At 49.1% G+C, this 27,379-nt stretch overlaps 1 protein-coding gene across 2 annotated transcripts in view; it reads right to left on the bottom strand.

Annotated features, from left to right (window-relative positions):
* Positions 1-7,426: 7,426 nt before the first annotated feature.
* SETD3 (SET domain containing 3, actin histidine methyltransferase) overlaps positions 7,427-27,379 on the bottom strand; it is an 80,356-nt gene continuing 60,403 nt past the window's right edge. Inside the window, exons 7-13 of one of the 2 annotated variants that reach the window (XM_047080125.1) lie at positions 24,825-24,883; positions 23,731-23,845; positions 18,440-18,514; positions 17,293-17,459; positions 16,341-16,426; positions 9,677-9,837; positions 7,427-8,784 (exon numbers count right to left, since the gene is read on the bottom strand). In XM_047080125.1, coding sequence (XP_046936081.1) covers positions 8,317-8,784; positions 9,677-9,837; positions 16,341-16,426; positions 17,293-17,459; positions 18,440-18,514; positions 23,731-23,845; positions 24,825-24,883 — 1,131 coding nt within the window. In that variant the 3' untranslated portion in view covers positions 7,427-8,316. Of the gene's footprint in view, positions 8,785-9,676; positions 9,838-16,340; positions 16,427-17,292; positions 17,460-18,439; positions 18,515-23,730; positions 23,846-24,824; positions 24,884-27,379 lie in introns of those variants that run through there. The other variant, XR_006962142.1, reaches the window with a different exon arrangement.

Genomic DNA, 27,379 nt, shown 5'->3' with positions numbered 1-27,379 from the left:
CTACTTTCCGTCAGATACACAGCACTCCTGTTCTTCCAGTTTCGGCTGTTTTATAATCATCACCCTGACAGCGGAACCACATCCTTGTGTTCATTTAATAACTATTTATCATCCCCTATCTTCCCATTTTCAAAAAAGAATAAGTTAAGTGCTCCAGAAATTGGAAAAAAAATTGAAATTTGACCTTTATTAACTGGGTTAATTGTCAAAATCTCTGCTTGTAAAAAAAAAATTAATGACCAAAAAGTGTAAGTTTTGGAGTTTCAAAGATTAGGTTAATGTCCAAGGAAGTATAAACTTTGACCTTTTTGACACATGTCATAAGTAACATCTATCCTAATAAATTGCTACCTGGGAGCAATTATAAAACTTTCCCTGTGTCCAATCATGCAATTTAATTGCTGCTGGAAATCCTGACTTCCTTCGAGGTAGCCTGCAGAATTATCTGATGCCTACAGGAGTCGTTTAATATTTGTTTCAGGGAGGTATATTTGGACCGTTCGCTGCCCTGCAGTTTCCACGGGCAGAGCACCTGCCCGCTTGGACCAGAGGCGGCTTGGGCAGGAAACACCAGGAGCCCCAGGAGCGAAGTGGAAACTGAGGACCAGCTTCCGTGCCTGATTCAGTCTATCACTGACCCTGGATCCCCTCCTTTCCTCGCTAGCTGTCCATTTAGGATAGGGTGTTGTACGTGTGTGTGGCCCTGTGACTTTTCCTGTACTGGTAAACAATCAAGTCAACCCCAAACGGGATTAACAGGTGGTTTCTTTTTTTCTTCTTTAAAAAAAAATTTTTTTTAATGTTTATTTACTTTTGAGACAGAGCATGAACGGGGGAGGGTCAGAGAGAGAGGAAGACACAGAATCCGAAGCAGGCTCCAAGCTGTCAGCAAAGAGCCCGACGCGGGGCTCGAACTCACGGACCGTGAGATCGTGACCTGAGCCGAAGTCGGAAGTTCAACCGACTGAGCCAGCCAGGCGCCCCGACAGGTGGTTTCTTAAATGACCTCATTTGGGGACGGGGCCTCTACCGACCGGTTTGAGCAAATGGGATGAATCCCCACTGCTGAGGCTCTCCCAGGCCAGCCACAAAGGACACAGGGATTTCACGGTCACTTACTGAGTCCCTTGAAAGCTGGGGTCCCCTTTTGTAATCCCACTACCCATTCAGAACCTCCGGGAATGTGAGAAGACCTGAAAATTAGTATCTAGGAACATGAAGATGACCCCAGCTCCCAGAGTGGGTTTTCAAAGCACTTCCAGGAAGGTGTGAAATCAGAATCAAATTCTCTGTTGTTTGACACCAACAATGAACCTGTTGGGGGAGGAAGGGGGTAAAAGGTGGGCAGAGATGAGCATACGGGTAATCTATAATTCTGTATACTGTGGAGTGAAAAGCCCTGGCCTCGTTTCTGGTGAGAAGGGAAAAAGGGAAAGCAGGTGCAGCCGCGGGCTGAGCCGGGGTCGTCCTCGAGCTGCCCAACAGCAGGCCCCAGATCGTGGGCTGTGTGTACCCGGAGCCTGGTGATGGCGTCCGGCCGGCGCTTAGCGGACATCAAGTGATCCAAATCACAAGGCGGTGAGTCCCTGTCGCCCCAGGACCCTGGGGCAACAGCATCTCACTTTCCCCTCGGCTCAACATGGTGACCGGACCCACCCTTTGTCGTCTGTGAAACCGGGCTTTAAGCACCTGCCCCTGCCACGTGGGTCAGCACCGAGAGCGGAGCCGGTGGGGGGCGGAATCCCCTTTCCCCCTTTTCTGCTACTACTTGGCCAAAACAGCCATTCTGGTTCCTTTCAAGATCCAAGGAGCGCTCGGACTGGATTTCCGGACTCTAATCACACCGTAGTCTTAAGAGCGTGACACGTAACTCCTTAGAGAACGGAAGCCCGAAGCTGGCGATTTTGACGACTGCCGGTGACCAAAATAAAACTTTTCTTGCAATTCTTGCATGGAAGAGCAGTGTTTCCCCAGGTGCAGGTCGGGACTCACCTGACAACGAGATCTGGGATCTGGCACCAGCTGACGTCTGCCCGGGTGGACCTCGATGGCTCACTGTCCCCTCTCTTGTCCTCTGCACCTGTTTCGAGGGGCCTGTGAGATTTACTTGAAAACTGCACGCCAAGACATTCAGAGGTGCCCGTTATAGGAGGCTGAGACACCTGCCAGGTTGGGAGAGCACCCGGCCTGCACGACGGTGGCCACAGAACGAGGTCCGTCTCCTGTGACCGCAGGGCTGACGGGCAGCCCTCTCATCCACGCAGGACCTGCTCCCTCCGGATTCAGAGCCTGGCGTCCTGCCGCTGGTTTAGTACGCGGGCTCCCTGCCACGGTTCTCAGTAAGGCCAGGAGCTATTTCTTGAGAACCACGTCAGAACTCCTCCTCCCCACAGCTTCACGTGGCTATTCCGTTTTGCAGATAAGGGATTCGAGGCCTTGGGGCCCCCGGGTGGCTCAGTTGGTCAAGCGACCGACGACTTCGGCTCAGGTCATGATCTCGAGGTTTGTGGGTTCGAGCCCCGCGTCGGGCTCTGTGCTGACAGCTCGGAGCCTGGAGCCTGCTTCGGATTCTTTGTCTCCTTCTCTCTCTGCACCTTCCCCTCCCTGCCCCTCTCAAAAATAAAGAAACACTTAGAAAAATTTGTTTTAATTTAAACTTGGAAAAGAAGAGAAAATCAAGGCCTTGAGCATCAAGAAACCCGCCATGGAGGGGCGCCTGGGTGGCTCAGTCAGTTAAGCCTCCGACTTCGGCTCAGGTCACGATCTCGCGGTCCTTGAGTTCGAGCCCCGCGTCGGGCTCTGTGCTGACCACTCAGAGCCTGGAGCCTGTTTCGGATTCTGTGTCTCCCTCTCTCTCTGCCCCTCCCCTGTTCATGCTCTGTCTCTCTCTGTCTCAAAAATAAATAAACGTTAAAAAAAAATTTAAAAAAAAAAAAAAAAAAAGAAACCCGCCATGGGGCCCAGACCACAGCAGGAAACCGAGTGATCGGATCCACCTTAGCTCTGCCTGGTATCGGAGCCGGACCCTGTTTTCTGGACAACTTCTTCTGGGGCTAAAACCTTGGTTGTAGGTCCAAATGCAAATACTCCAGAAGAATGGTGGAGTCTCTCCAGACATTTACACTTGAGTGGGAACTGGGCCATCGCGTACTTTTCAAGAGTGCAGGTTTGGCGTGGGTGAAGGGTGGAGAGTGTGTGAGTCTGGGGGGGTCGGGCGGAGGCCCCACACTCTGTGGAAAGGGAGCACAGGGCACTGAGCCCCACCCCACCCCCACCCCACGCGGGGTGTGCGGGCCCGAGAGCAGCCACTCATCCTAAAAGTAGCTTCTCCAGAACCGTGTTTTAGGAGGGGAAAGGATGCTTTGAGGTGCAAGCCACAACGCGGTCCTCTTCTCCTGGGACACGCTGCAGGGGTCAGGGCACAACAAGGCAGGACAGCAAGAGGACAAGGGTGAGATTTCACGCCAGCCTGGTTCCGGGAGGGAGGGGGCGTCCCCTCAGTGGGGCAGCCGGCGAGGCCGTTCCCCGGGGCTCTCTGTTGCCTGGAGCTGAAGGTCCGAGCTTTGACGGAGTGCTATACGCGCGTGTATGTGCACACGTTTACACACATAAAACGTACTGACACACACTCTCACCCGCAGGCGTGTGGGAGTCGGAGCTGATCCGTGTGACAACCGGCGCCAACGTTCCCAACTCCACAAGTCCTGCTGAGGAGTCCACGAACACAGGCTTCTCTGCCTTTTTATCTTGTTTCTAAGGGAAACACCGACGGTGGCATTTGTGTCCCAGGGAGCTGGTGACCGCTCCATTTTTCCGCCTAAAGAAGCTACTCGGTACAAGTCAGGTGGCCTCCCCTCCCTGAGTTCTCCTCGCGGGATCTGGGCACGGTGCCCAGGACTCTGTCTCCTGCAGGACCCCTCTCCAGGAGGCAGGGACTTGGGGCTCTCCTGGGCCCCCCGAAAGCCCCGCCAGAGGCCCATCCTCCCGCACCTCCCTTCCTCCGGTACTAGAGCACAGGGTCCCACCCCTCTAATGACCCGTGGCATGGTCTGCCCGGATTATTGGTTCAAGTGGCCGCCTCGTCACCTCGAGGGCAGCGAGGGTTTCTTAGGAAGCCAGAACGACCCACGGAACCTGGCACTGCACCAGGGTCGCAGCTGTCACTTGGCCCAGGTCCGCAGTTGCTCACTCAGTGCGCACTCCAAGCTGCCGGCCTGCGGAGCAGGGATCCTTTTGCTATCCCGGGTCCCAGGAACATTCTCTGCGTCCTGAGAATGGCTGAGGCTTAGAGAATCGTAAGAACCAACATTTCCTGAATGCTTAGCATGCACAGACACGGTGCCAGAAGCTTGGAAATGCATGATCTCATTCGGCAGACCCGGAGCCTGTAGAGGTAGGAAGCACAGATATCCTGCAGGAAGGCACAGAAACGTCCAAGGAGCGGGCCCCATCCCGCGGCCAGGAGATCCCAGGTCTGTGTTCGGAACGCGAACGCTTAGCCGCTGTGGATGGCCTCCCCGCTCAGCTCTGTAAAGTGATTAATAAAATCAAAGCACCCCGGACATTTAGAATACCCTCTACAACAGTCACCCTGCTGGTGGCCGGCAGCCTGAGCAGGTCCTGGGCAGTGCTCGTGAGTCCTCCCTTGCAGACTGCGGCTGGCTTAAAAAGTGCTCCCTCGCTCGGGGTTCACTGGGGGGACGTCTGCCTCCCGACCTGCTGGCCTGGCTGGGCCTCTGCGGAGACATAACTGGGCCCACCCCTCCTATGCTCCCGGACCTTGTGGACATTATGGCCTCCTCCCTCTCAGCCCAAGCTCCCACCCTGGACCAGCACTGCAGTTTCATTTAAATAACAAATTTGCCAGTGCATTTGAATACAATTCCAGTTACTCAAATTCAATTTACACCGAGAATTTTAGGAATACATTATGTAAGGGGCTGCAGATTCAAACAGGAGGCTGACCCCTAATGAGCTGCCTGAAATTGACATTCAAATTCGAGTGAGCCCAAATCTTGGCTCAGGGCATCAGCTAGACCCGATTGAACACGCTCATTTTGCCAGATCAATAATACGAACATGGCATAATATATCACATAAAAAGCTTCTTCCCGTAGCCATGGTTACAGCACTTAAAGATCTGGGCTCTCTGAAACTCACCCCCCAATCAGCCACCACTCCGACTCCTCATTTTCCTTACGGACAGTCCGATTTTAGTTCTAAGCTCAAGTCACAGGTACTTTCTTCGTTTTTATTTCTTTGTTTTTAATTCTCTCACTCCGACATATACATATTAACCACCAAAAAATGCAACAAGGAATGATTTGCAGAAAATTAATTCCCTGTTTTTAAAGGAAGACTTAATTTAGCATAACCCAGTGTACTGTATGGAGAACCTGAGAATATTTTTTTTTAACCTGAGAATATTTTTAATGCCTTACTCTATCAAAAAAAAAAAAAAAATACATCTTTCAGTGAGCCCAGTCTAGAAACTATTGGGGGAAGTCACCTATCAATTGCCAGTTTGTGGGAAAAACTGGGTAGTTTTTCTAGGCTGGTGAAATCTAATTGCTAAGTGTTTACACAAATAACACGCAAAGCTAAGAAACAGTAGCAAAGGCTGGCATTTTTCCAGTGACTAGCCTGAACAGCCTCCGATCCAAAACATGAAGAAGAAAGTAAACTTTAAAATGATTTGAGAGAAAGGTCTATTTTCATGACAGATGGCAATGAGGGTTCTTCAATGCCAATTTAATCACTTTTCCTCAATTTTCAAATGCTTAGGATGTGGCTCTGAGTGTTTGTGACCAGCACTGTGTCTGCTGAGCCGGAATGGGGCAGGACGGAGACTAATGTGTGCTGTGGTCTCCAGGCCACTCTAGGGCAAGGCCACCCAACTTGGGGCAGCGATGTTGTTCAACAGATAATCTTTCTTTCCACGTGGAAAAGTTCTGTTCTTACCAGCCCCATTTTTATGTCACAAAGGCAAAGATTGTCCTTGATTGGGGGCCTCATTTATATAATCACTTTTTGGTCTGATAACCTTAACAAATACACCTGTTGATGGGGATTTAATTGACAGAATGAACAGTCTCCAAATTTTCAAGTAGGGACTTTTAATTTTTTAATGTTTATTTGAGAGACAGAGAGAGAGAGAGAGAGAGGGAGAAAGCATGAGCAGGGGAGGGGCAGAGAGAGATTGAGAGAGAGAGAGAGAGAGAGAGAGAGAGACAGAAACCCAAGTAGGCTCCAGGCCCTGAGCTGACAGCTCACAGCCTGACACGGGGCTCAAACCCACAAACCACGAGATCATGACCTGGGCTGAAGTCAGACGCTTAACAGACTGAGCCCCCCAGGCACCCCTTTGAGCAGGGACTTCTGATAATTACCTTCCAAGTAAGTGAAGAGAAGGGCCTGACACCCACCAGCAGTGCTGTGAGGGCCAGAACTTGAAGCCCGATTTCCACCCAGGGCTCTGTGAGCTCCATCTGGACTCGTATCTTTTCCAGGAAATATTCTGACAACTATCCTGTCTCACGACACTACTTTACATCTGAACCGTATGTAATTTTTCCAAGGAGATATTGGATACTAGACTTCACTTTTAAACCAATGAGAAAATGTATCTACAAATTAGTCATTAAAGTTCTAATCTCTGGGACTTCCCTATCCAGAGTAGAAAATGCCTCGAATACCACGGTGCTTCTTTGGGAAATATGTACGTTTTATAGGCTCTTCATACGTTTGGTAAAGTGTCTCAGATGCAAGGCTGATGGGGGAGTTCGCCACCACAGGTGTGCTTATTAATAAGCTGGAGTTGAGTGCGTACCAACAACGCAGGAGAGTTCTAGGCGTCAGCGCTGATGAATGCTGCTAAGCACCTGTAAAGACGAAACCTGCCCCTCGCATTCAACGACCTCCTGAGCTCTGTAAGACTCCGGATCCTCGGTGCGGAATTAAGCAATTTATCTGCAGAGCCCTGTCTTCTCCAAGGAGAGACACAGACAATGTCTTTAAGACTACCTGTGCACAACAGCGTTTACCGAAGCGGCTGGGTTATTTACACAGCGTTTTCCAAAAGAACTTAATAGTCAGGACCCCGGAGACAGCGTGAAAACCCGTAGTGGAGGAAGGCTGGCAACCTGTAACCCGGGAGCCAGTGGCCTTCAGGGGACGCTAGCCTGAGCCTTCACCTCCCCCACAACCTCAAGCACTCCTTTGCCTGTGTCCGGCTCAGCCCCTCGCAGGCTGCAGAGGGGCTGACCTCAGGCCTCCCGCGCGACCCTGGGTCCCCGGGACAAGCAGAGCACTGGACATCGGGCACCGGGCAGCTTCCCAACAGCTCCGCGGATAAAGCAGGATGGTTTGCATCGGAGCTCAGTCCGAAGGGCCTGTCCCACTCCAAGGAAAGGAAGAGACAAAAGTATTAATCATGTTTTCCTTTTAATAAGGCTTTTTACTCAAAAGTGTAGCTTTGAAAATCTCTAGCTTGTGAAAACCGAAGAGCCGGGAGCCGCCTCGCTGTGCATGCGGCCCCGGAGAGCTGAGGCCCCGCCGCCGCCGCCACAGACCCTCCGTGACCGACGCGGGAAATCAAACGCACCACGTTAAAATCAGAGCCAACATTTAAAATGAGGAGGAGGATGCATGTCCTACGGTGATTCAAGGAGAGGGGGCAAGTTCTTCATACGGTAAAACCAAACACAAAAGGTAAACAAATCTTTAGAAATCACTAGGGCTGTGTGTGTGGTGTGTGTGTGTGTGTGTGTGTGTATTCATATAATTAGGATTATCACCAACATTTAAAACTATTAAAAATAAGGTTGCCACCTTAACCTTTCTTTCAGTACCGGGGCGTTATTTTAGGGGAAAAAAAAAAAAGATGTCGCCCCGAACCTCGAGCTACCAAACCTGGAGCCCGGCCTGCGCTGAGCACCCGGAGCGCGTCACCCCGTCCTGCTGACAGGGGGCAGAGAGGCTGCCGCCGCGGCTGGCAGGGGGCCAGGCCCGCCAGAGCACGGCTGACGGCCGACCCGCGTGCGTCCCCGGGAAGAAGACACGGGTGCCCACAGTGCGTCTGCAGGGGCTGCCAAAGCACCCCTTGCCCGGTCTGCCGTCGAGGCCCGGCAACCTGTTTGTTTTGCCCAGAAGCAAGATGGCTATCTTAATCAAAAAGGGAAGCTAGATTTTTTTTAAATAACTTAAAAAAAAATCATTTTTATATAAAGCAGCAAAAACATATTTTCCTCTCTGCGGAAAGAAAAAACGTGAACAAGGGAGCACGGCGATGCAACTGGACGGTCCATGAACTTCCGCTCAGCTCAGCTCGGTGCGGACGGCACCTCCGCGGGGCTGCTGCTCCCTGGCGCCCTCCGTGCCGTCTGCACAAGATTCTTTGGTGCCCTCGGCCGCTCTTCGGCTTTCCTCCCGATTTAAATTTTCCTTCTCCGCCCCGGTCCCGTTGGGGATAGAGTTCTCGCCGTTCACGAGCCCGTTCTCCACGGCCTTCGCCCCGCCCACGGCCTCAGCCAGGGTGAGGGCCTCGTGGGCGCCGGCCTCCTCCTCCAGGCTCCTCAAGGCCAAGGGCAGCCTGGCGCCCCCCGCGCCGCTCTCCTCGCACCGGGGCAGCGGGGCCCCCGCCTCCATCTGCTTGCGGTAGTACTTCCGGTTGGCGGCCGCGCTCTTCACCGCTTTCTCCAAAATCTCCTTTTCTCCTAAGCGCAGCTTGATGGCCATTGTTGCGCGCACAGAAAGGTTGTGGTTTTTCAAGAAGGCCTTGTCTTCCTGGACAACGAAAAAGAGCGAGATTAATTCTGAGAGGTCTAAATCGGCAAAAGCGTGGCGACAGAGGGCAGATCAGTTGCTGCCAGGGATGGGGGCACGAGGGAGGTGTTAGGGGTGACAGAAGGTTCTGGAACTTGACTGTGGTGGTGGCTGCAGGATTTGTGGGCTTCTAGCAGAACGTCCACGTTAGAAGTGTGGATTTTATTGTATTTATGTATTTATTTTTAACATTTATTTATCTTTGAGACAATGTGACAGACAGAGCATGAGCCGCAGAGGGACAGACAGAGGGAGACACAGAATCTGAGGCGGGCTCCAGGCTCTGAGCTGTCAGCACAGAGCCTGACGTGGGGCTCGAACTCACAAACCGCAAGATCATGACCTGAGCCGAAGTCAGACGCCCAACCGACTGAGCCACCCAGGCGCCACGATTTTATTGTATTTAAATTCCACCCCGGTAAAATGACCCTAAGATGAAAACGGTGAGCCTAAATCTCATGCCTGCTGCACCACATGTGACAGCGAGCTCGGCCGATTTTAGGAGGTGTTGTCTGTCCTGTGCACTGATGGCCCAGGGGGCTTGGCACCTGGTTGGGTGAATGTGAAATTAGGGACGCGAAGGTTAGCTTTAAAAGCACAAATGAAAACTCAGAATGACAGAAGAGTGGTGAAAAAATTTTTCAAATCTGTCTTCTTATCAACAGTGCCTCAATGCGATTCTTCTGGTAGGTATACATACGGTGAGTAGAGAAACCTTAGTAAGCTGAGTGACAAAGATCAGATGCCCAATGATCTTGCTAAAGAAAGTAATTGACATTTAGGAAGGAATCTCTCATCAGAAACCCTTAACAACATGACACAGCTCAACTCCTCATCTACGCGATCTAATTACCTCAATGGTTGTTTTGTAGGTTTTTAAAAGAAGCGAGGCTCGATCTTCAAGAAATGTCCAAAGTTTGACCTCATTGTCCCAGCTAACGGGATACTCGGAATTACCCAAGGTGAAGATTCTGTCTATAGCATTATCTCCCAGCAAATGTTCTTTCAATTCTTCTGCAAGAAACACAAACAGCCATCTGTTAGGGAAGAAACAGCACGGCTTCTCGGCTTCTCATTTAACAAGCAACCCACCTTGGAAAATATCTTCCCCGATGACATCGTCCTCCTGTGGCTGAAAGCTCTCCCTGATGGAGGGGGGCGGGGCCGGGCCGTGCTGTGCTAGGCTCTCCAGGGTGAGTCAGGGCTAGGTTCGGGAGGGGTGTGTGTGTGTGTGTGTGTGTGTGTGTGTGTGTGTGTGTGTTTGGGGGGGGGGGTCCTCCTGATCTGGAGTCCGGACCAAGCCTTGGGGCAGCACTGTCGCTCGTTTTTATGGGGGACGCCGAGAGCTTTTACACAGTTTCACGAGATACATTTTAAGGACAAACTCTAGGGACACGGCCCTCATGCTGACGATACCCTTCTCACAAACCGTGAGCTCAGTCACACCCACGGGGTCAAAACGACATTTAGGTTGACAATGTAAATAGCAAAAACCCGTTAAATAGGACAACAATCCAGTGACCCTTCTCTGTGTCAGTCAGAACGGCGCTCATGCCAGTGGCTGACCTGACAAAGCTGTTTACTTCCTAGCACGCAAACCCCGAGCTGAAAGAAGCAAGAAAATGGACTATAAAAACCTTAGTTAATGAAAAATGTGCCTAGATCCCTCCCTTGTCAGGAATTAAATAGAAATTACAAGTAAACACAAGTGAACATCTCAATTACCTTCAAATATATGTAAGAGGAGGAAAGAATTCAGCAACTGCTCTGAGCATTTCATCTCCTGGCACATTATCTTCAAAAGACCCAAATATGCCCGTCCTAGTCACGCTCAAGAAATATCCCCGTACTTCTTATGTAATTATGAGCCAGTATCTCTTTCAGAGCAAAATGCCCCACAGCTGTCACTCTTTACAATTCAAATTGGAGAACTTCTGCTGCCAGCAAACTGAACTTTTATTAGTATTAGTTAGAGGAATTCAAAGGATAATATAGCAATTGTCTTGACATGACAAGTTGTCTTTCTAGGACTAAAGAGAAACTACAGAGAATCATCGGACCTAAAATGATTCAAGCAGTTTGGTTTTTTGGTTTTTTTGAAGAAAATAGAAGTTAATCGAACGTTCAAAAAGAAATTTATGAAGTTGCATTTGTTAACAAAAGGGCATGAGAAAATTCAGGATTTTTAGATTTTGGATCCTCCAGTTTATATTTTGGGTAAAGCGCTGACCGTTTAAGACACGCTTCCTTGGTGGTAGACTTTTCTTTTCGGAAGCTCCCCCCAGTCCTCAGGTTGCTAGTTTTGATTTGTTCCTAAGCGCACGCACGTTCTGCCCTCCAAGCTGGCAAGCTGAGTGAGGGGCAGGAGCAGAGACTGGGGACTGCTGGCGACAGGACACCCCCAAGAGGGGACACACAACAGCGTCACCATGCGACCAAAGGCTTCAAGAGTAGGTTCCTCCCTATGCTTCCCTGCAGCCAACAAAGAACGCAGCCCTGACAGAGCCTCCGTGCCTTCCCCCAGCCACCACGGGAGTCACGTTAGGTCACCCCCGACAGCGACCGGTGCCCTCACTCCTCAGCCTGCCTCCATGTCAACCGCGGGTTCCTCCAGACCCCTGGACAACTAGTGTCTCTTCCACGGATCGTGTTCTGTGCAAGCCAGCGGGAGTCACGTGGGATGCCCGGGGCGCAGGCCCTGCAGGGAGAAGAGCTGGTCCTGACTCGGGCCGCCGTCTGCCAGCTCAGGGCTACGTCACTCAGTCTCTTGGAACCGGAGCTTCCACGTCAGTCAAGCGCGAAGCCCTACACCTCACAAGCCTGACGACAACTAACAGAACGTAGCATGGCGCCTGGCATACAGCAGGTGCTCACGCGTTACAGGGATCAGCATCGCTGTCATTTTTCTCAGGTATAAGTCTCCTTGGGATCGGAATGGTGACCTTCACCTTTATACCTCTTTACTGTACACGGGACAGGCCCATGGGAAACCCTTCACTGGTGTTCGCTAAACTGACTGATGAGCCACCACCAAAGGAAAACCTCACTGGAAGCTGGGCCTTCGACAGTGTGGCCGCTTCTGAGGGACAAGCTCCATCCACCCCCCCCCCCCACCTTGGGTCCTGTGGTTGGGTGTCGAAATCACCTGTTTGGGGCCTAAGTTTCTTCCACGTCTGTCCTGACGTCAAAGCCTGGACTGGGCATCCAGACGTGAAGACAGGGGGCCAAGGACAGCAGAGCCCAGCAGACCCCACCACCGCGGGCCACAGTTCACCTCTGCGGACCAGACTGCCCTCTCCCCAGTGCCCGGACAGCCTTCTTCAGAGAATGCTTGTTTGTTTGCTCAGTTAGGTGCTAACTCTCTCACTCACTTCTTCCTACCCAATCTGTTTTGCACAGGATTTGAGGTCATTTACAACAGCAGATACACACACACTCACACGCGCGCACACACTTGCAAATGAAACTTCAGGGAAGGAAATAAGAAAGAGTAGAGCAAAAATAAATGATATAGAAGCGAAAAAAGAACAGATCAATGAAACCAGAAGCTGGTTGTTTGAAAAAACAAATAAAATTGCAAACCGCTAGCCAGACTTAGCCAAAATAAAAGAAAGGGCCCAAGTAAGTGAAACCACAAATGAGAGAGAGAAGAAACAACAAACCAACACCTTAAGAGAAATACAGTCTTAAGAGAGTATCATGAAAAACTATATGCCAACAAAGTGGGCAATTTGGAAGAAACGGATAAATTCCTAGAAACATACAGATTAGTGAAACTAAAACAGAAAGAAATAGAAAATTTGAACAGACTCATAACCAGCAAAGAAACTGGGTCAGTAATCAAAAATCTGCCAACAAACAAGAGTCCAGGGCCAGACGGCTTCCCAGGCGAATTCTACCAAACATGTAATGAGTTAATACCCATTTTTCTCAAACTATTCAAAAAATACAATAGGAAGGAAAACTTTCAAATTACAGAGGCCGGCATTACTGATACCTAAACCAGATAAAGGCACCACAAAAAAAAGAACTACAGGCCAATATCCCTGATGAGCTGGATGCAAAAATTCTTAATAAAATACTAGCAAACCGAATCCAACAGTTCACCCCGATCAAGTGGGATTTATTCCTGGGTTGCAGGGGCAGTTCCATATTTGCAAATCAATAACGTGATGCACTGCATTACTAGAAGAAAGGAGAAGAACCACATGACCCTCTCAACAGATGCAGGAAAAACACTGGCAAAGTGCAATGGCCATTCAGGATAAAAACCCTCAACAAAGCAGGTTAGAGGAACCCAATAAAGTCCATATATGAAAACCCCACAGCCAGTATCATCCTTAATGGGGAAAAACTGAGATCTTTTCCTCTGCAGTCTGGAAGACAACATGGATGTCCACTCTCGCCACTGCTCTTCCACAGAAGACTAGAAGTGCTAGCCTCAGCAATCAGACAACAAAAAGAAATAAAAGGCATCCAAATCAGCAAAGAAGAAGTAAAGCTTCCACTATTTTCAGATGACAGGATACTATATACAGAAAACCCAAAAGACTCCACTAAAAACTATTAGAACTGATGCACGAATTCAGTTAAGTTGCAGGATACAAAATCAACGTGCAGAAATCAGATGGATTTTGATACTCCAATAATGAAGCAGCACGGTGAGATATTGAGGAATTCATCCCATTCACAACTGCACCAAAAACAATAAGATGCTTAGGAATAAACCTAACCAAAGAGGTGAAAGGTCTGTACTCTGAAAACTATAAAACACTGATGAAAGAAACTGATAGACGACACAAAGAAATGGAGAAACATTCCGTGCTCACGGAAGAATAAATATCGTTAAAATTTCCATACTACCCAAAGCAATCCACACATTTAATGCAATCCCTATCAAAATACCACCAGCATTTTTCACAGAACTAGAACAAACAATCCCAAAATTCGTATGAAACCATAAAAGACCCCAAATAGCCAAAGTAATCTGGAAAAAAAAAAAACAAAGCTGTAAGCATCACAATTCTGGACTTCAAGTTATATTACAAAGCTGTATTGATCAAAACAGTATGGTACTCACACAAATATAGATACATAGATCCATGGAATAGACTAGAAAACCCAGAAATGAATCCACAACTATATGGTCAATTAGTCTTTGACAAAGCAGGAAAGGATATCCATGGGAAAAAAACAAGTCTCTTCAACCAACGGTGCTGGGAAAACCGGACAGCAACATGCCAAAGAATGAACCTGGACCATGTTCTTACACCATACACAAAAATAAATTCAAAACGGGTGAAAGCCCTAACTGGGAGACCTGAAATCATCAAAATCTGAGAGAACACAAGCAGTAGCCTCTTTGACATTGGCCATGGCAACTTCTTACTAGATATGTCTGCTGAGGCAAGGGAAATAAAAGCAAAAATAAACTATTGAGAATTCATAAAAATAAAAAGCTTCTGCACAGCAAAGGAAACCATCAACAAAGCTAAAAAGCAACCTATGGAATGGGAGAAGATATTTGCAAATGATATATCTGATAAGGGTCAGTATCCAAAATCTATAAAGAACTTAAAAAACTCAACACCCAAAAAACAAACGATCCGATTAAGAAATGGGTAGAGAACGTGAACAGACATTTCTCCAAAGAAGACATCCAGGTGGCCAACAGACACACAAAAAGTTGCTCAGCATCGCTCATCATCAGAGAAATAAATATCAAAACTACAATGAGAGATCACCTTGCGCCTGTCGAAATGGCTAAAATCAACGACACAGGAAATAACAGGTGTCAGTGAGGCTGCAGAGAAAGGGGAATTCTCACGCACTGTTGGTGGGAATGCAAATTGGCGCAGCCACTCTGGAGGCCAGCACAGAGGTTCCTCAAGAAACAAAAAATAGACGTACTCTATGATCCAGCAATTGCACTACTAGGTATCTATCCAAAGACTACAAAAATACAGGGGCACCTGGATGGCTCAGTCAGCTGAGCGTCCAACTCTTGATTTTGGCTCAGGTCATCATCTCACAGTCGGTCATGAGTTCAAGCCCCATGTCGGGCTCTGCACTGAGCATGGAGCCTGCCTGGGATTCTCTCTCTCTTGCTCATGCCCACACACTCTCTCTCTCTCTCTCTCTCTAAAATAAATAAACAAACATTAAAAAGAAATTAAAAATATGACTTCAAAGGGATACATACACCCTGAGGTTTACAGCAGCACTATCAACAACAGGCAAATTATGGAGACAGCCCAAAAGCCCATCGACCGATGGATAAAGATGTGGTGTGTGTGTGTGTGTGTGTGTGTGTGTGTATGTGTGTGTGTATGTGTATATATATATATATATATATATATATATATATATATATATATACATATATATCAGGATATTACTCAGCCACAAGAAAGAATGAAATCCTGGCATTTGCAATGATGTGGATGGAACTAGAATGTATTATGCTAAGTGAAGTCAGTCAGTCAGAGAAAGGCAAATATCCTATGATCTCACTCATATGTGGAATTAAACAACAAAACAAAGGGGAAAAGGTGTGTGTGCAGGAGGAACCAGAAAACAGACTCTTAACAACAGAGAACTAACAGGGTTGCTGGAGAGGAGGTGGGGGGGGATGGGCTAAATGGGGGATGGGCGCTGAGGAAGGCACTTGTTGGGATGAGCACTGCGTGTTGCATGTACATGATGAATCACTGCATTCTACACCCTTAACTAGTATTAAACCGCTGGTTAACTAACTGGAATTTAAATAAAAACTAAAAACAAAACAAAAACAGTAAAAGCGAAGCCTTAGGACCATGGGCTTGGGCCTACTGGGGTGGGGGTGGGGGGACATTTTCAGACCAAACACGAAAACGCAAGCACAATCGGTCAGGATAAGAAAGGCCAAATGTCTGAGCTTAAGCAAACATAACAGTAGATGCTGAATACGTGCATTTAACTCTTTCTCTGCCTGAAGGGAGAGGCTGCGGACAAGAACATTTTGTGATGCAAACAGGGTCGTCTTCAGTGTTAACCTAACAGGATGCCTGACGTTAGGAAGCCTGCCAGCAATTTCGCATCTCGAAAGCAGAGTCGGCCAGCCAGGGAGGTCCCGTGGCCCACGAATGCCACGCTGACCACATGACTTTGGGGGGGACTCCCAGGTCCGTGCACGGTGCGGGGAATACGGCTGTCTGTGGAACGAGCACATCAAAAACTCCCCTCCACAAACACAGAATTCTGATGCAGTTACAGGATCCCAGATGTTTCTTCTTCCAATGCAGTAGAGAATTAGTTGTTTATTACAAATGAATATTGACAACACATCAAGGACTTAATAAAACATTTCCAGGGTAAAACGGATCAACTTCTTTCTCCAATGTTGCCCTCCCCCTCCCCCGAGAAAGCGCTCTAGTTTTAAACAATTTTATCTTGAATCTGCATCACTATGCTTTACACTTGATGCATTTTTTAAAAAGTCAACATCTTTTTTTTTTTTTCCTCCTGAAATGATTTACCTTCAGTCATGCAGAATACGCGGAGAAAAGCCAGGAGCTGGGCAGAGACGGGCGGCTCGGTAAAATGCAGCGCAAACACACTGGAACTGACAAAGGCAGAAGCATTAGTCGCCCTGCCCGGGCACCTGCTCTCAGCAACTGAGAGCCCTTCACTCCACACTCGGGGAGGGCGGCCACCCTCGAGGGGCGCTGACCCGCGTGACTCATCCCGACCCCTCACCCGAACCGCGCAAATGTTGCTTTCAGTGCCTGCAAAGTGCAGAAGGTAGGGCCTCTCTCGGAGGATGGCCGTCACCGCCCCATCGGCAGTTTCTAAAAGCCTTAATCTCAGGGTGCGTGTGACAACTAAGAGAATTAAGTGTGCCCACGGTTCTTAAAAAATGTTAACAATAATTTATGTTGAGTTCACATTTTAATCATTAATCAAATATTGACAAGTTCAATAAAAAAAGGCCTGGTTAATCCATTTTCATTAAGAATGGTTCCTCCATTCCCGGGAGAATAATAAATCATAATTCTTGGCTTCTTTATCATTTTGCACCTCAAATGCGAGAAAATCTTCAAGAATTTAACCAGAAATTCTTGAAATCACTAGGGATCATGACTTCATTACAGAAACTAATGGTGGCAAAGAATTAAATGAAACAAATTGATCCGGGTCATTAACCTTTTCAAGGTGAAAGACACTAATGATCCACAGTATTTATTTAACTTAATGAGGAGTTCAGGCCGTGTCCCCTGGAAGGGACCATGAGCGCCCTCAACGACGCTGGCGTTTATCTGAAAACGCCCGTAAGTCTCCACGCGTCCCGGTCTAAATCTGCTGTGCAGCAGGGATGCAGACATGGGGACAGACCACTCTAGAGAAGTTCTACTGACACACCAACGAAACACTGTGCAAGTGGAAATGCTTCTAGGCGCGCAGGGGAGAGCTGGGAGTCTCTGTACGTACGTGGGGATGCCGGCGCGGGCCAGGACCTCGGCCTTCATGGCGTAGAGTCGGTCACTCTTACTCACTCCCAGCTTTATTTTCACTCTGTCGTGTGAATTATTGTCAAAGAAAAAACCACTGTGGATCACAAACTCTGCATTTGACCGAGTGCCATAAAAAATGTAAATCTGAGATGCAGTAAAGAAAAAAATAAAGGGATATAAAAGAAATTTAACATCATTCTCAATACAGAGCAGGGCAAAGGATCAGTTCTCACATGTTCAACTGGACGTCACACTCCACACACAAAACAGCCCTCGCGTGATCACGTGTCTCTCCTGCAGCCCCAGCAAGGCGTGCAGTTCCCCCTTCCCCAAACCGGTTGAGATGGGCCAGGAAGGGCGTCCGCTCCCGCCACCGCGAGGGCCTGCCTGGTTCACAGAGGAGCCCCGGCCGGGGCGCGCACTGCCCCTTCTCCGTCCCCGGGACGGCGAGACCGGCCGGCACGTTATGACTGCACGTGGCAGTTCGTCACAGTCCCCCCGCCTCCTTCCACTACAAGGGTCTCTTCTGGAACAAGAGTTTCAGGCCGTGTCCGTCAGAAACTCATTTCCAGTTCCTGTGGCAACTCTGCACCCCGCAGGGGGTCTCTAACTCTTCTGCGGGAAGGGCCGACCGGCACTTCGTTAGACTCGCACTGCTCATTTTGTCTCAGCTGGGGCGTCAATGGTCGACGTCAGTTCTGCTTTCTGGGGGTAACTGCTCGGTCCTGAGACCGAGGGGTGGAAAGCAGGCATTCAGGGATGCGTCTTTTCAAACTCACCGAAAGGCTCACCCCTGCCCCCACCCAAATCATGAGATGAAATCTGCAGATTAAAGTGGAAAGACGTACGGTGCCCGAGTCCCTTGATTTTGCCACTTAAATAAATTGCAAATACGAGGTCAACTGTGCAAATAATTGCACTTAAATCTGTTTTCTCCGTGGACCCAAAGCACAGTACGTTTCTTACGGCTTCAGATCTCGAGACGTACTCCCCAGACGGTCCTAAATCCAAATCCCTAATTTTGTGCCCGAGCTAAATCCCTTTTTAAACTTATCAACACAACGCGAGCTCTGTGCCCACCGGCCGGCCCCCGGTCCGCGAGCTGGTGCGTGAGCGCCGCCCACCTGCTCTCCAGCCCGGAAGTCCTGCAGGGCCACACACTCGCATCGGTCGTCTTCCAGGTTGTAGCCGGTGGTGATCTAGGCGGGGTGGAGGGGGACAACTGTGAGCACGGAGGGGAGCGGTGCCCTCGCTCGCGAGGGTCTGGTTTGGCAGTCAGAAGACAGAAGGCAGCCGAAGGTACCTAAAAGGGCGCCTTCCGCATGCGCTACAAAACTGCAAACAACTTCTTGGTTATTGGAATCAGTTCTATTTACACCAGAAATTCTTACACAAGATTCCGCACGTGGAGTGAAGGAAGGACCTGACTCTTTGGAAAATACAGTGGACAGAGTGGCCCTCGTTGGTCTCAAGCACGGTCACCATTTGTCCCAAAGCGAGCCCCACGGACGGAAGCAGGGTCTCCTGGAGAGCACGAGCTGACTCCAAATACCGTTCCTCTCACCTCTGGCCACTAAGAAACTAACGTGTGTCTTCCATCGGGTAAACAACTGGGGAAAAAGGAAAGCCTGTTTCTTTTTTTTTTTTTTTTTTTAAAGTTTTTTTTTCAACGTTTTTATTTATTTTTGGGACAGAGAGAGACAGAGCATGAACGGGGGAGGGGCAGAGAGAGAGGGAGACACAGAATCGGAAACAGGCTCCAGGCTCCGAGCCATCAGCCCAGAGCCTGACGCGGGGCTCAAACTCACGGACCGCGAGATCGTGACCTGGCTGAAGTCGGACGCTTAACCGACTGCGCCACCCAGGCGCCCCAAGGAAAGCCTGTTTCTAAACTATGTACTTATTTTACTCTGAAATTAGAGAAATTGAAACTTTCAGATAAGCAAAGGGAAAATCAAATAACTCAGCTGTGGTCTATCTTTCTGCTGAGCGCTGTATGTAAGCATCTCTAAGGCCATTACAAGTAAGTACCCCAGACCCGGTCCCAGGCCAGAAACCCACATCTCCCCCCACCCCAAGTCTGTCCCGTCCTGGGGGGCCAGGCCACTTCACGTCCTGACACACAGGCCACAGAGGTGTTCTGGTGCCGCTACAGGCCAGCACTTGAACTCCTAAATTAGCCTTCGGGTCCTTGCCTTCCTCATCACTCCCTGGCATGGCTGAGGTCCTAACCATCGGTAGCTGGCTTCAGATTCCAGCACTGTCCCTCCCGCATCCCTAGTGACACTACAGTGCCGGTCTCCTGTTTAAAACCTTTTGGTAGCGGGTGCCCGGGTGGCTCAGTCGGTTGAGCGTCCGACTTCGGCTCAGGTCATGAACTCGCGGTTTGTGGGTTTGAGCCCCACGTTGGGCTCTGTGCTGACAGCTCGGAGCCTAGAGCCTGCTTTGAAATCTGGGTCTCCCTCTCTCTCTGCTCTTCCCTGACTTGTGCTCTGTCTCTCTATACCTCAAAAATAAACAAACGTTAAAAAACATTAAAAAAAAAAACAAAAACCTTCTCGTGGCCATCCACCTTACCTACAGGCAGAAATCCAAATTCTTGAGCGAGGCCAGTTTACGGGGAGGCTCACGTCCCCCTGGGGCCCCTGACCTGCTACTCGCCTGCCACGCCCAGCCACTCTCCCATCTCCTTCATGTCTGGAGCTACCTTTTGCTCCCGTTTTGCCTGAGCCCTGGCTTCTTTGGGGACAGCGCCCCTCATCCTACCCAACCCTCCTGTACTCCCAGAGTCCCTGTACTGTCACCCTCCCACCCCACACCCACCCCCAGGAGCAGTCTGGAAGCTCCCGTGTCAACCGTGTCCCCCGACACTGTCTCTGACAGTACTCACTGATGCGTGAGCCACTGGGATAAGAACAGGGCCCCCAATTTACACGAAAAGCTCCTTATCGGAAGTCTGTCCTTTAGAGCGGCCCCCCGATCTCTTAGACGGTCTGTAATCATTAATTCCTTTGATCTCTTCATTTTGTCCTAGAGAATCAAAGTTCAAGACCACCGCAAGTGCCACTTACTGAAAAAGGCATCAACAGCGTGGATGCAAAAACTGACTTCTGAGTCTAGGGAATAACATCTTTAGGACGGAGGGCCACGTGACGGCAGTCTTTCAACCCAGGACCCCCAGAACCCACGGTTTATGAACCGCATCATACTGCCACTCCGCAAAGACCAAGAGAAACACGAAAGCAACAAGAAATGAATGCAGCCAAGGGATCTGGCACATTTGCCCTCACAGAACAGGTTCCACACTTGGTAAGATCAGCTCTATGAGGTTCCTGCCCAAAGTCAAAATCACTTTTCTGACCTCACACGGGATTCTGAGAAGCATGGAGTAGGAACTGCCCACAGACCCCCAGCCGTGAAAGTCTGCGGCTCCATGGTATGGTTGCACAGGGACCTGGCAGGAGCATCACACAGCAGGAGGGAAGTCAGGGAAGCAGGAGGGATGGGGAAGGGCCAGCGAAAAACCAAAATAAACAGGCAGAAATACGGGAGACAGATAACGGGACAGGAGGCGAGGCTCACAGAAGGGGGAGCGTGGCGATGCCACACAGGGGACCCAGGGCAGCCTTCCTTGAGGAAGTCTGTGAGTGGTCTTTGTAGACATCTGAGGAACATGTATTTCAGGCGGCGGGAAGAGCCTGTGCAAAGGCCCTGAGGTGGGCGTGTGCCGGTGTTTGAGGAAGCACAGGGGCCCAGACCCGCGTGTGGTGGGAGTACAACGGGGACGCGTGGAGCGGGGAGCCTTGTCTGCTACTTACAAAAACCCAGGCTTTCATTTTGAGACTGGAAAAAAAGCCTTGTGTAAACCTGAGCGTTTTAGAGGTTTCAATACTCAAACAGACCTTGAGAGAGAGCCTCTCTCGCTTCTGCTTGAATTTCCCAAGGCCCTTCCATCCTGACCAGGAGAGGTACACGCTCAAATACAAGGGCTGCTTATTCCAACATGCTTCACCCACTGGAACGGACAGACCACTTGTTAGTGTTCTCCACACAAACGGAATAACCTCGAGAAAGGAACATTGCTGCTTACGTGAGTTCTGAACCAGTCGCCCAGAATTCAGAGCTACAGCATTTCTTCCAGTTTAACATGGTGTCCCATGAACTCATCTAAACCCGTGTCTCCATGTGGCTAGGCAATCAGCTCACGCTTGCCACCACTTCAGGCCCGGGAACCCAGCCGGCCTTCTCTTTTCTCCCCCGTCTCCCTGCTGCTACCGCTTTGGAATTGCCGTCACGGGCTTGGCTCTCCCATCTCAGCTCCCACCACCAGGCTTTTGTCAGAAGCACAGAGCGTTGCTGGGTTACAGATGTCTACCTACTCCCTCGGCGAGCGTCAGAACAGACAGACAACGACCGTCAGGATAGACACACACACAGAAGACAATCACCTGTCTGCGAAGCCAAAAGCCTTAATTTCGGGTCCCTTGCAACTTCACAGTGTTAAAACAGATTCTCACATTCTACCAGACACAATTTCCCTTGAAGTCTTGTAACTGCAATCGAAAGCAGTTCAGCCAAGGTGTGGAGTGCGGGATGCAAGGAAAACGGCCACCGTAAGAAAAAGCACCACCACCTTGTCGGAACCCTCTAGAGGTTAGCCATGTATCGCCAGCTCTGTGATAGGACACGGACCTTATGAACTGCACTGGAGAAAACAGTGTTAGTGGCTGTCATTGACTCCTTATTTTTATCTTGAGATAAACGGACTTTTTTTTTTTTAAACTCTTGGAAAAAAGCGAATAGCTTAATACCACTTATACGAAAGCAACACAAAAACTAGTGTGCACGTGAGTGTGTGAAGGGGCACAAATGCGCACCTGATGGAGGGAGAGATTCGCTCACAGACGGGCCCGGGGCCCGGGCTCTGGGTGCTGGCGGGGCAGGGAACCTCCACATTTCACGACTGCAAAGGCATCTCACTGGTTAACAGATTTTGTTTGCTTACGATAATGTGTGTACTTTTTCAAATTTTAGAAATGAGAAACCTCTAATGGTCAATCAAGTCTGAGAACGAATGACCTAACCCAGGGAAACAAAAAGGAGAACGCTACAGTCAAATATTAAAAGCGTTTTTGAAAACTTCGAAAACTTCAATCTTACCATCAGTTTAAAATAGCTCTGAAGGGGGGGAGGGACAGAAAAAGAATGAAAACTTTTATTCATTAATGAAAATAAATAAAGTATGCTGTCCCTTAATATGGCTAATTAAATCAAGCATATCTAAATGAAGGCAGAAATGTAATTATAGGAGTGAAACCACTCTTTCTGTACAATTTAAGAGTATTACTTGCTGCTAGACCTTCCCAAATTAGCACCGGGGTATTCCATCGTCGAGGATTTGGCTCGTGCTACATGTGTTCTGGCCATTTTGTGGAGTTAGGTGTGCAATACTCGTTGACAGCATATTTTAAGCCTATTTATAATCCTGCTAAGAATCACAAGGAAAGCAGACGTTGAGGAAAGACGGACAAAAAAGTAGAACCAAGCCAGCATGCTAGGGCCGTGCTGGAAAATTCAAAATATTCTCAAGTTGATCATATTCCCATATCCCGATACCAGGAAGTGTTCCTCGACGACCGCCTCAGCCCAGGGAGTGTGTCGGCCTCCGCCGTGGCTGGGGATCGAGAGAATGCGGAGGGACGGGGAGCCGCCTTCCTGGGCTTCCTCCCTTTGTGCGTCGCCATTGACAATCATCATAGAATTCCCCTGTTTTCTTAACGGCTCCTACCTGGGGCTTCCCACGCCTGGCGATGCCTACCCCACACTCAAGGCCGAGGGCCCAACGCCCCAGCGCCAGGGAAACCAGGCCCTTCTCCCGGACAAAGCCGGTTAGTAAGTGGGCCAGGGATGTGCCATCGTGTCAGGTGAAGGGAGAGGGAATCAGAGAAGGCCCGTGACAGGGACTACAGTCAGCAAGGAAAACAAGGACCGTAAAAGGAAAAACCAGAAAGAAGAAAGTTTTGGTTTTTTTCTTCAATAAATCGGCATTCTAAGGAGAGGAAGGAAGAGAAACCTTGGTTTGGTCTGTGGTTTAATAAGATAAGAACATGAGTGTTTAGGCTGGAATTATGGCTTCGCAAATCAATGCAGTTCGCTGTGGTTTCTGAAAGCGGAGTAAGATTCTTGTCCCTGGTTTTCAGGATTAAGCAAACACCGAGAGAGAAAAACTGCAGCTTTTCTCGGCGGGAGGTCGGGGGCGGGGGGGGGGGGGGGGGTAGGTGGGGGGTGACCGGCTGGTTCTGTTTGCTGCCTTTGGAGGGAGGCAGGAAGCTGGGCTGGTTTGTCGGTGGAATGTCCACACCACAGCCCCCCCCCCCCCAACCCCACACGAAACACAACACAGAGGGGTCCTTACCAGGCCGTTGGTGTGATTGCACATATCCCACAAAGGAATCAGCGCCAGGGTCACCCGGGAACCGTCCTCCGTGGGAATCTGGTTTTGTCGCGTCATCACAGAAGAGACTGCCCACCTGTAACAACAGGAAGAGGTGGGTTACAGCAGGGACATCTCAGAGCCCGGTGCCGTCGTAACTCAACCAGAAACTATGGTTTGTCAGACTTCTCGCCAACCGTCAAAACTTTTTCCTGAGTATTACTGCAGGTGATGGCTGGCCTTCATCATCGTTTAAAATTAAATCTAAGGCTGAGGGGAGGAAGGGGGACCTAGAAGGGAAAAGGAGAGAGAGAGAGAGAGAGAGACAGAGAGACAGAGAGACAGAGAGAGAGAGACAGAGAGAGAGAGAGACAGACAATTCAGGGGTGAGGACTAAGCGGGGAATGTTCCCGGGAGACAGAGTGTCTGGAAGGAGGGCCAAGAACTGAGATCTCCAGGCCTCTGGTCCTCGCAGTGGCCGAGACCCTTGCCCCCAGGCCCATGCCACCCTCTTTTTCCCGAACGCTGACTCTGCACCTGTATTAAGCCTCAGTGAGTGGCAAACGTAACTCCTTTCTGACCAGAAATCCTCTAGGAGATCGACAAAATGTGGCATGCTATTTTCTTATCACATGGCACAATTAAATCTTTTCGTTTTTCAAAAAAGTCCCCACTTTACGCCACAATAGTCTATTTAACACCGGGGTGGGGGGGGACCCTCACGACCACCCCACACTACACGTTAATCTCCAGTATCACGTGGCCACCTCAGCTACTCCCCGACCACCACAGGGTGAAGGCAACTTCCGCGTGGTTATTAAAATGCTGACCCTTACCCCAGCTGTCCATTAGAACCTCTGCAGGACGACCTGTCTGGGGGCCTGACATGGTCACAGCAGGTCACTTCTTAAGTACTTCCCACTTCCCAGATCCTCAGATCACTTAGGAACCACCCCCCAACACACACAGTACGCAACATACACCAAAGATGCGTACACACAGTCCCCCCCCCCACACATCCATTCCCCCGCCACACCCCAAAACACACACACAGGCACACACCCCACCCCACCAACCTGTAGTCCTCGTAAGTGAAAGCGTCCTTCAAGGGCAGTTTGTTGGCATGAGGATGGGTCTGGGAATTAGAAGTTTCAGAAAGCAGAGGTGAGAAGAGAAAAAGGGAAAACAGAAATCAGTCAGCAGAATTTCATTATTTAGCTGCCTAACAGATCCTAACAAGAGCCAAATGAAGCAGGAGGCGTCCAGCCGCGCTACTGAGGGATCATCATGCTATTATGCTCTCATACATCACTGTCAACTTAATTTCTTGTGCCCAGCAGCCGCCATAAATCTGCTTCTTCATATTTCGATACTAGAACCCACAGACACCATGCAAAAATAAAACTGAAGGTGGACCGACTTTACAGAGAGGAAGGTAGGCGCCCCCACGCATGGAGTGTCTGATCCAAAGGGACACCGGGGGCCTCCAGAGTTAGGCGTCTGTCCTGGCTTTCCTCGTTTTCTTCTACCCGTGACACGCTGCACACCCCTGAGTGCAGCAAATCTCTTCTTATGTGGGGAAAAAGAACAATTAAAGGCACTCTAATAAATGGACGGTTCTTTCATTTGTCTCCGACTTAAATCATTTGGATGGAAATCAACTTATGTGCAAATGAATCATATACGTGGTAAGTGCGGCTCAAGTGCAGAAAAAATCAAGAAAGGTAGTTTTGTGCGGTTCTAAATTTTACAAACAAGACAAAGATAAAAGAGAGGCTGGCCTACTGAAATCTGACTCTTTTTTTTTTTTCCTGGTCAGATGAACATTTGGTGAAAACATCCACCACTTGAGGCTCAGGAGGACGTTTTATGCGTCTCCTGATTCCTCATCCCAACGACCCCGTCTTGGACCCCGAGAGGGCTCAGCAACTTTGTCTCCATTAACAAATGAAAAGCTGCGACGGGATCATTTTAATCTCCGGTTTCAGTAACAGCCCGAGAGGCGGCCTGCAGTTCAGTGACCGAGGGAGCGCGCGGCGATCTCCGGTCGGGGAGCAGGGAGGCGCTGCTGGCGGGTCTCTGCAGCACTGTTAATGCGCGGAGCTCCGTGCGGCATGCGGTTTTTACTCTCGACGCATTAGCATGGCGAGTGCACGGCCATTTATCATCGCTCACTGTAATGTACTCGCTGGCACCGCGCGCAGGACAGTAGGGGATGAGGCAGAAGTGGCTCGAACCGTAAATCAATTAGAAAACAAAAGCTTGTGCTCCGTGCGCAATTTTAGGCAAATTATATATTACAAAAGGCTGCCAACTGGGCGTTAGCTCCCAGGTGCCTGCCTTCCCCTCGCGTTCTTAGCCCGCGGTTAACCCTTTGGAAGAAAAGTCAAAATAGGAAATTACACTCGTGTCATCTTGAAGTGTTGCAGTAACAAAAGTGAAATTAAAGATGACGAATTTTAAGTCAGTGTATAAGAGCACACGTTGCCCAGAGGAATCTTCTAGCTGCTGGAGGCAGATCGGGATTTCCTATCTCTGTTAAAACAAAAAACAAAAAACAAAAAACAAAAAACCCCCGAGGCAAGGCCGCGGTCAACTCCAGTGAAGAAAGATACGTGAATCCCAGGGAAGGAAGCTTCTTCCTCCCTCTCCTTTGTAATGAATGGAGTGCAAGGCTACGTTGTAAGAGTCCTGAAGATGCTTTCCATTTACAACGATGAAACTTAACTACGACACCGACACCGCTCAGGTTTCTCCTTATAAAAGGACAAACTGAGCAGAGAACTGTCCCTCCACAAAACCCAAGCCAGTGTCCGCGTAAGAAGCACCCCAGCGGGGAGGACTCCGTGGCTGAGATTCCCGTTCACTTACACAAGGAAACCTCAGGAGGGATCTACTCCAAGGGCGCAGGATGGTGCCCAAGCCAGTGCTTTCCAAACTCTAACCAGGTGGCAAGCACCGTTGTTTTTGTTATTTTAAAATATTTTAATTCATTTAAACTGTGGAATGCAGGATGGTATTTAGAAAGCTGGTAAATTCCAACACTAAATCCCATAGGTATTAAGAATTTGGTCCGCCCTCCCAAGAAAGTCTGACTTACTGAATGAGAGAAAAGATGACAATTTTCAAACACGGAATGCTCAATGTCAAAACGACTCGAAGCAAAAACCTTCCAACACTCCGAGACCCTGAAATGGCTTTCTATTCTGCACCCTTAGTCAAACAAGACATCCTCCACAAGGACCAGACCGACGGAAAATTAACTCTCCAGAATGTCTCCCTTCCTCCTATTTACATACCTTTCTTCCCGAAAACAGAAGTTCGTGCTCATAGTCCTGATGAAGTCGTAAAGACAACTCAGGAAAACACACACACACACACGCACACACACACACACAACACACAATGCTTTCTTCAGATTAATTTTGATGATTATTTTGGCTGTAGGGTTACATAACATTTGTTGAAATCTGTTAGAAATAATCGTTCTTATATTCTTAAAAATTAGGGCGTGCCGACCGTACGTACTTCTGGTATAAAAAGCTATTCTGCCACAGAACACATGCACTTAACAGTTATACTGAAGCAAAATTTAATTTGACACTATGGAGAAAGGCAAAATAACTTCCAT

This window comes from Lynx rufus, unplaced genomic scaffold (assembly GCF_022079265.1).
Source record: "Lynx rufus isolate CCGP_SWC_20201006 ecotype Redwood Valley unplaced genomic scaffold, mLynRuf1.p SCAF_17, whole genome shotgun sequence".
Classification (NCBI taxonomy): Eukaryota; Metazoa; Chordata; class Mammalia; order Carnivora; family Felidae; genus Lynx; species Lynx rufus.
This window is presented reverse-complemented; position numbering and strand designations above follow the sequence as displayed.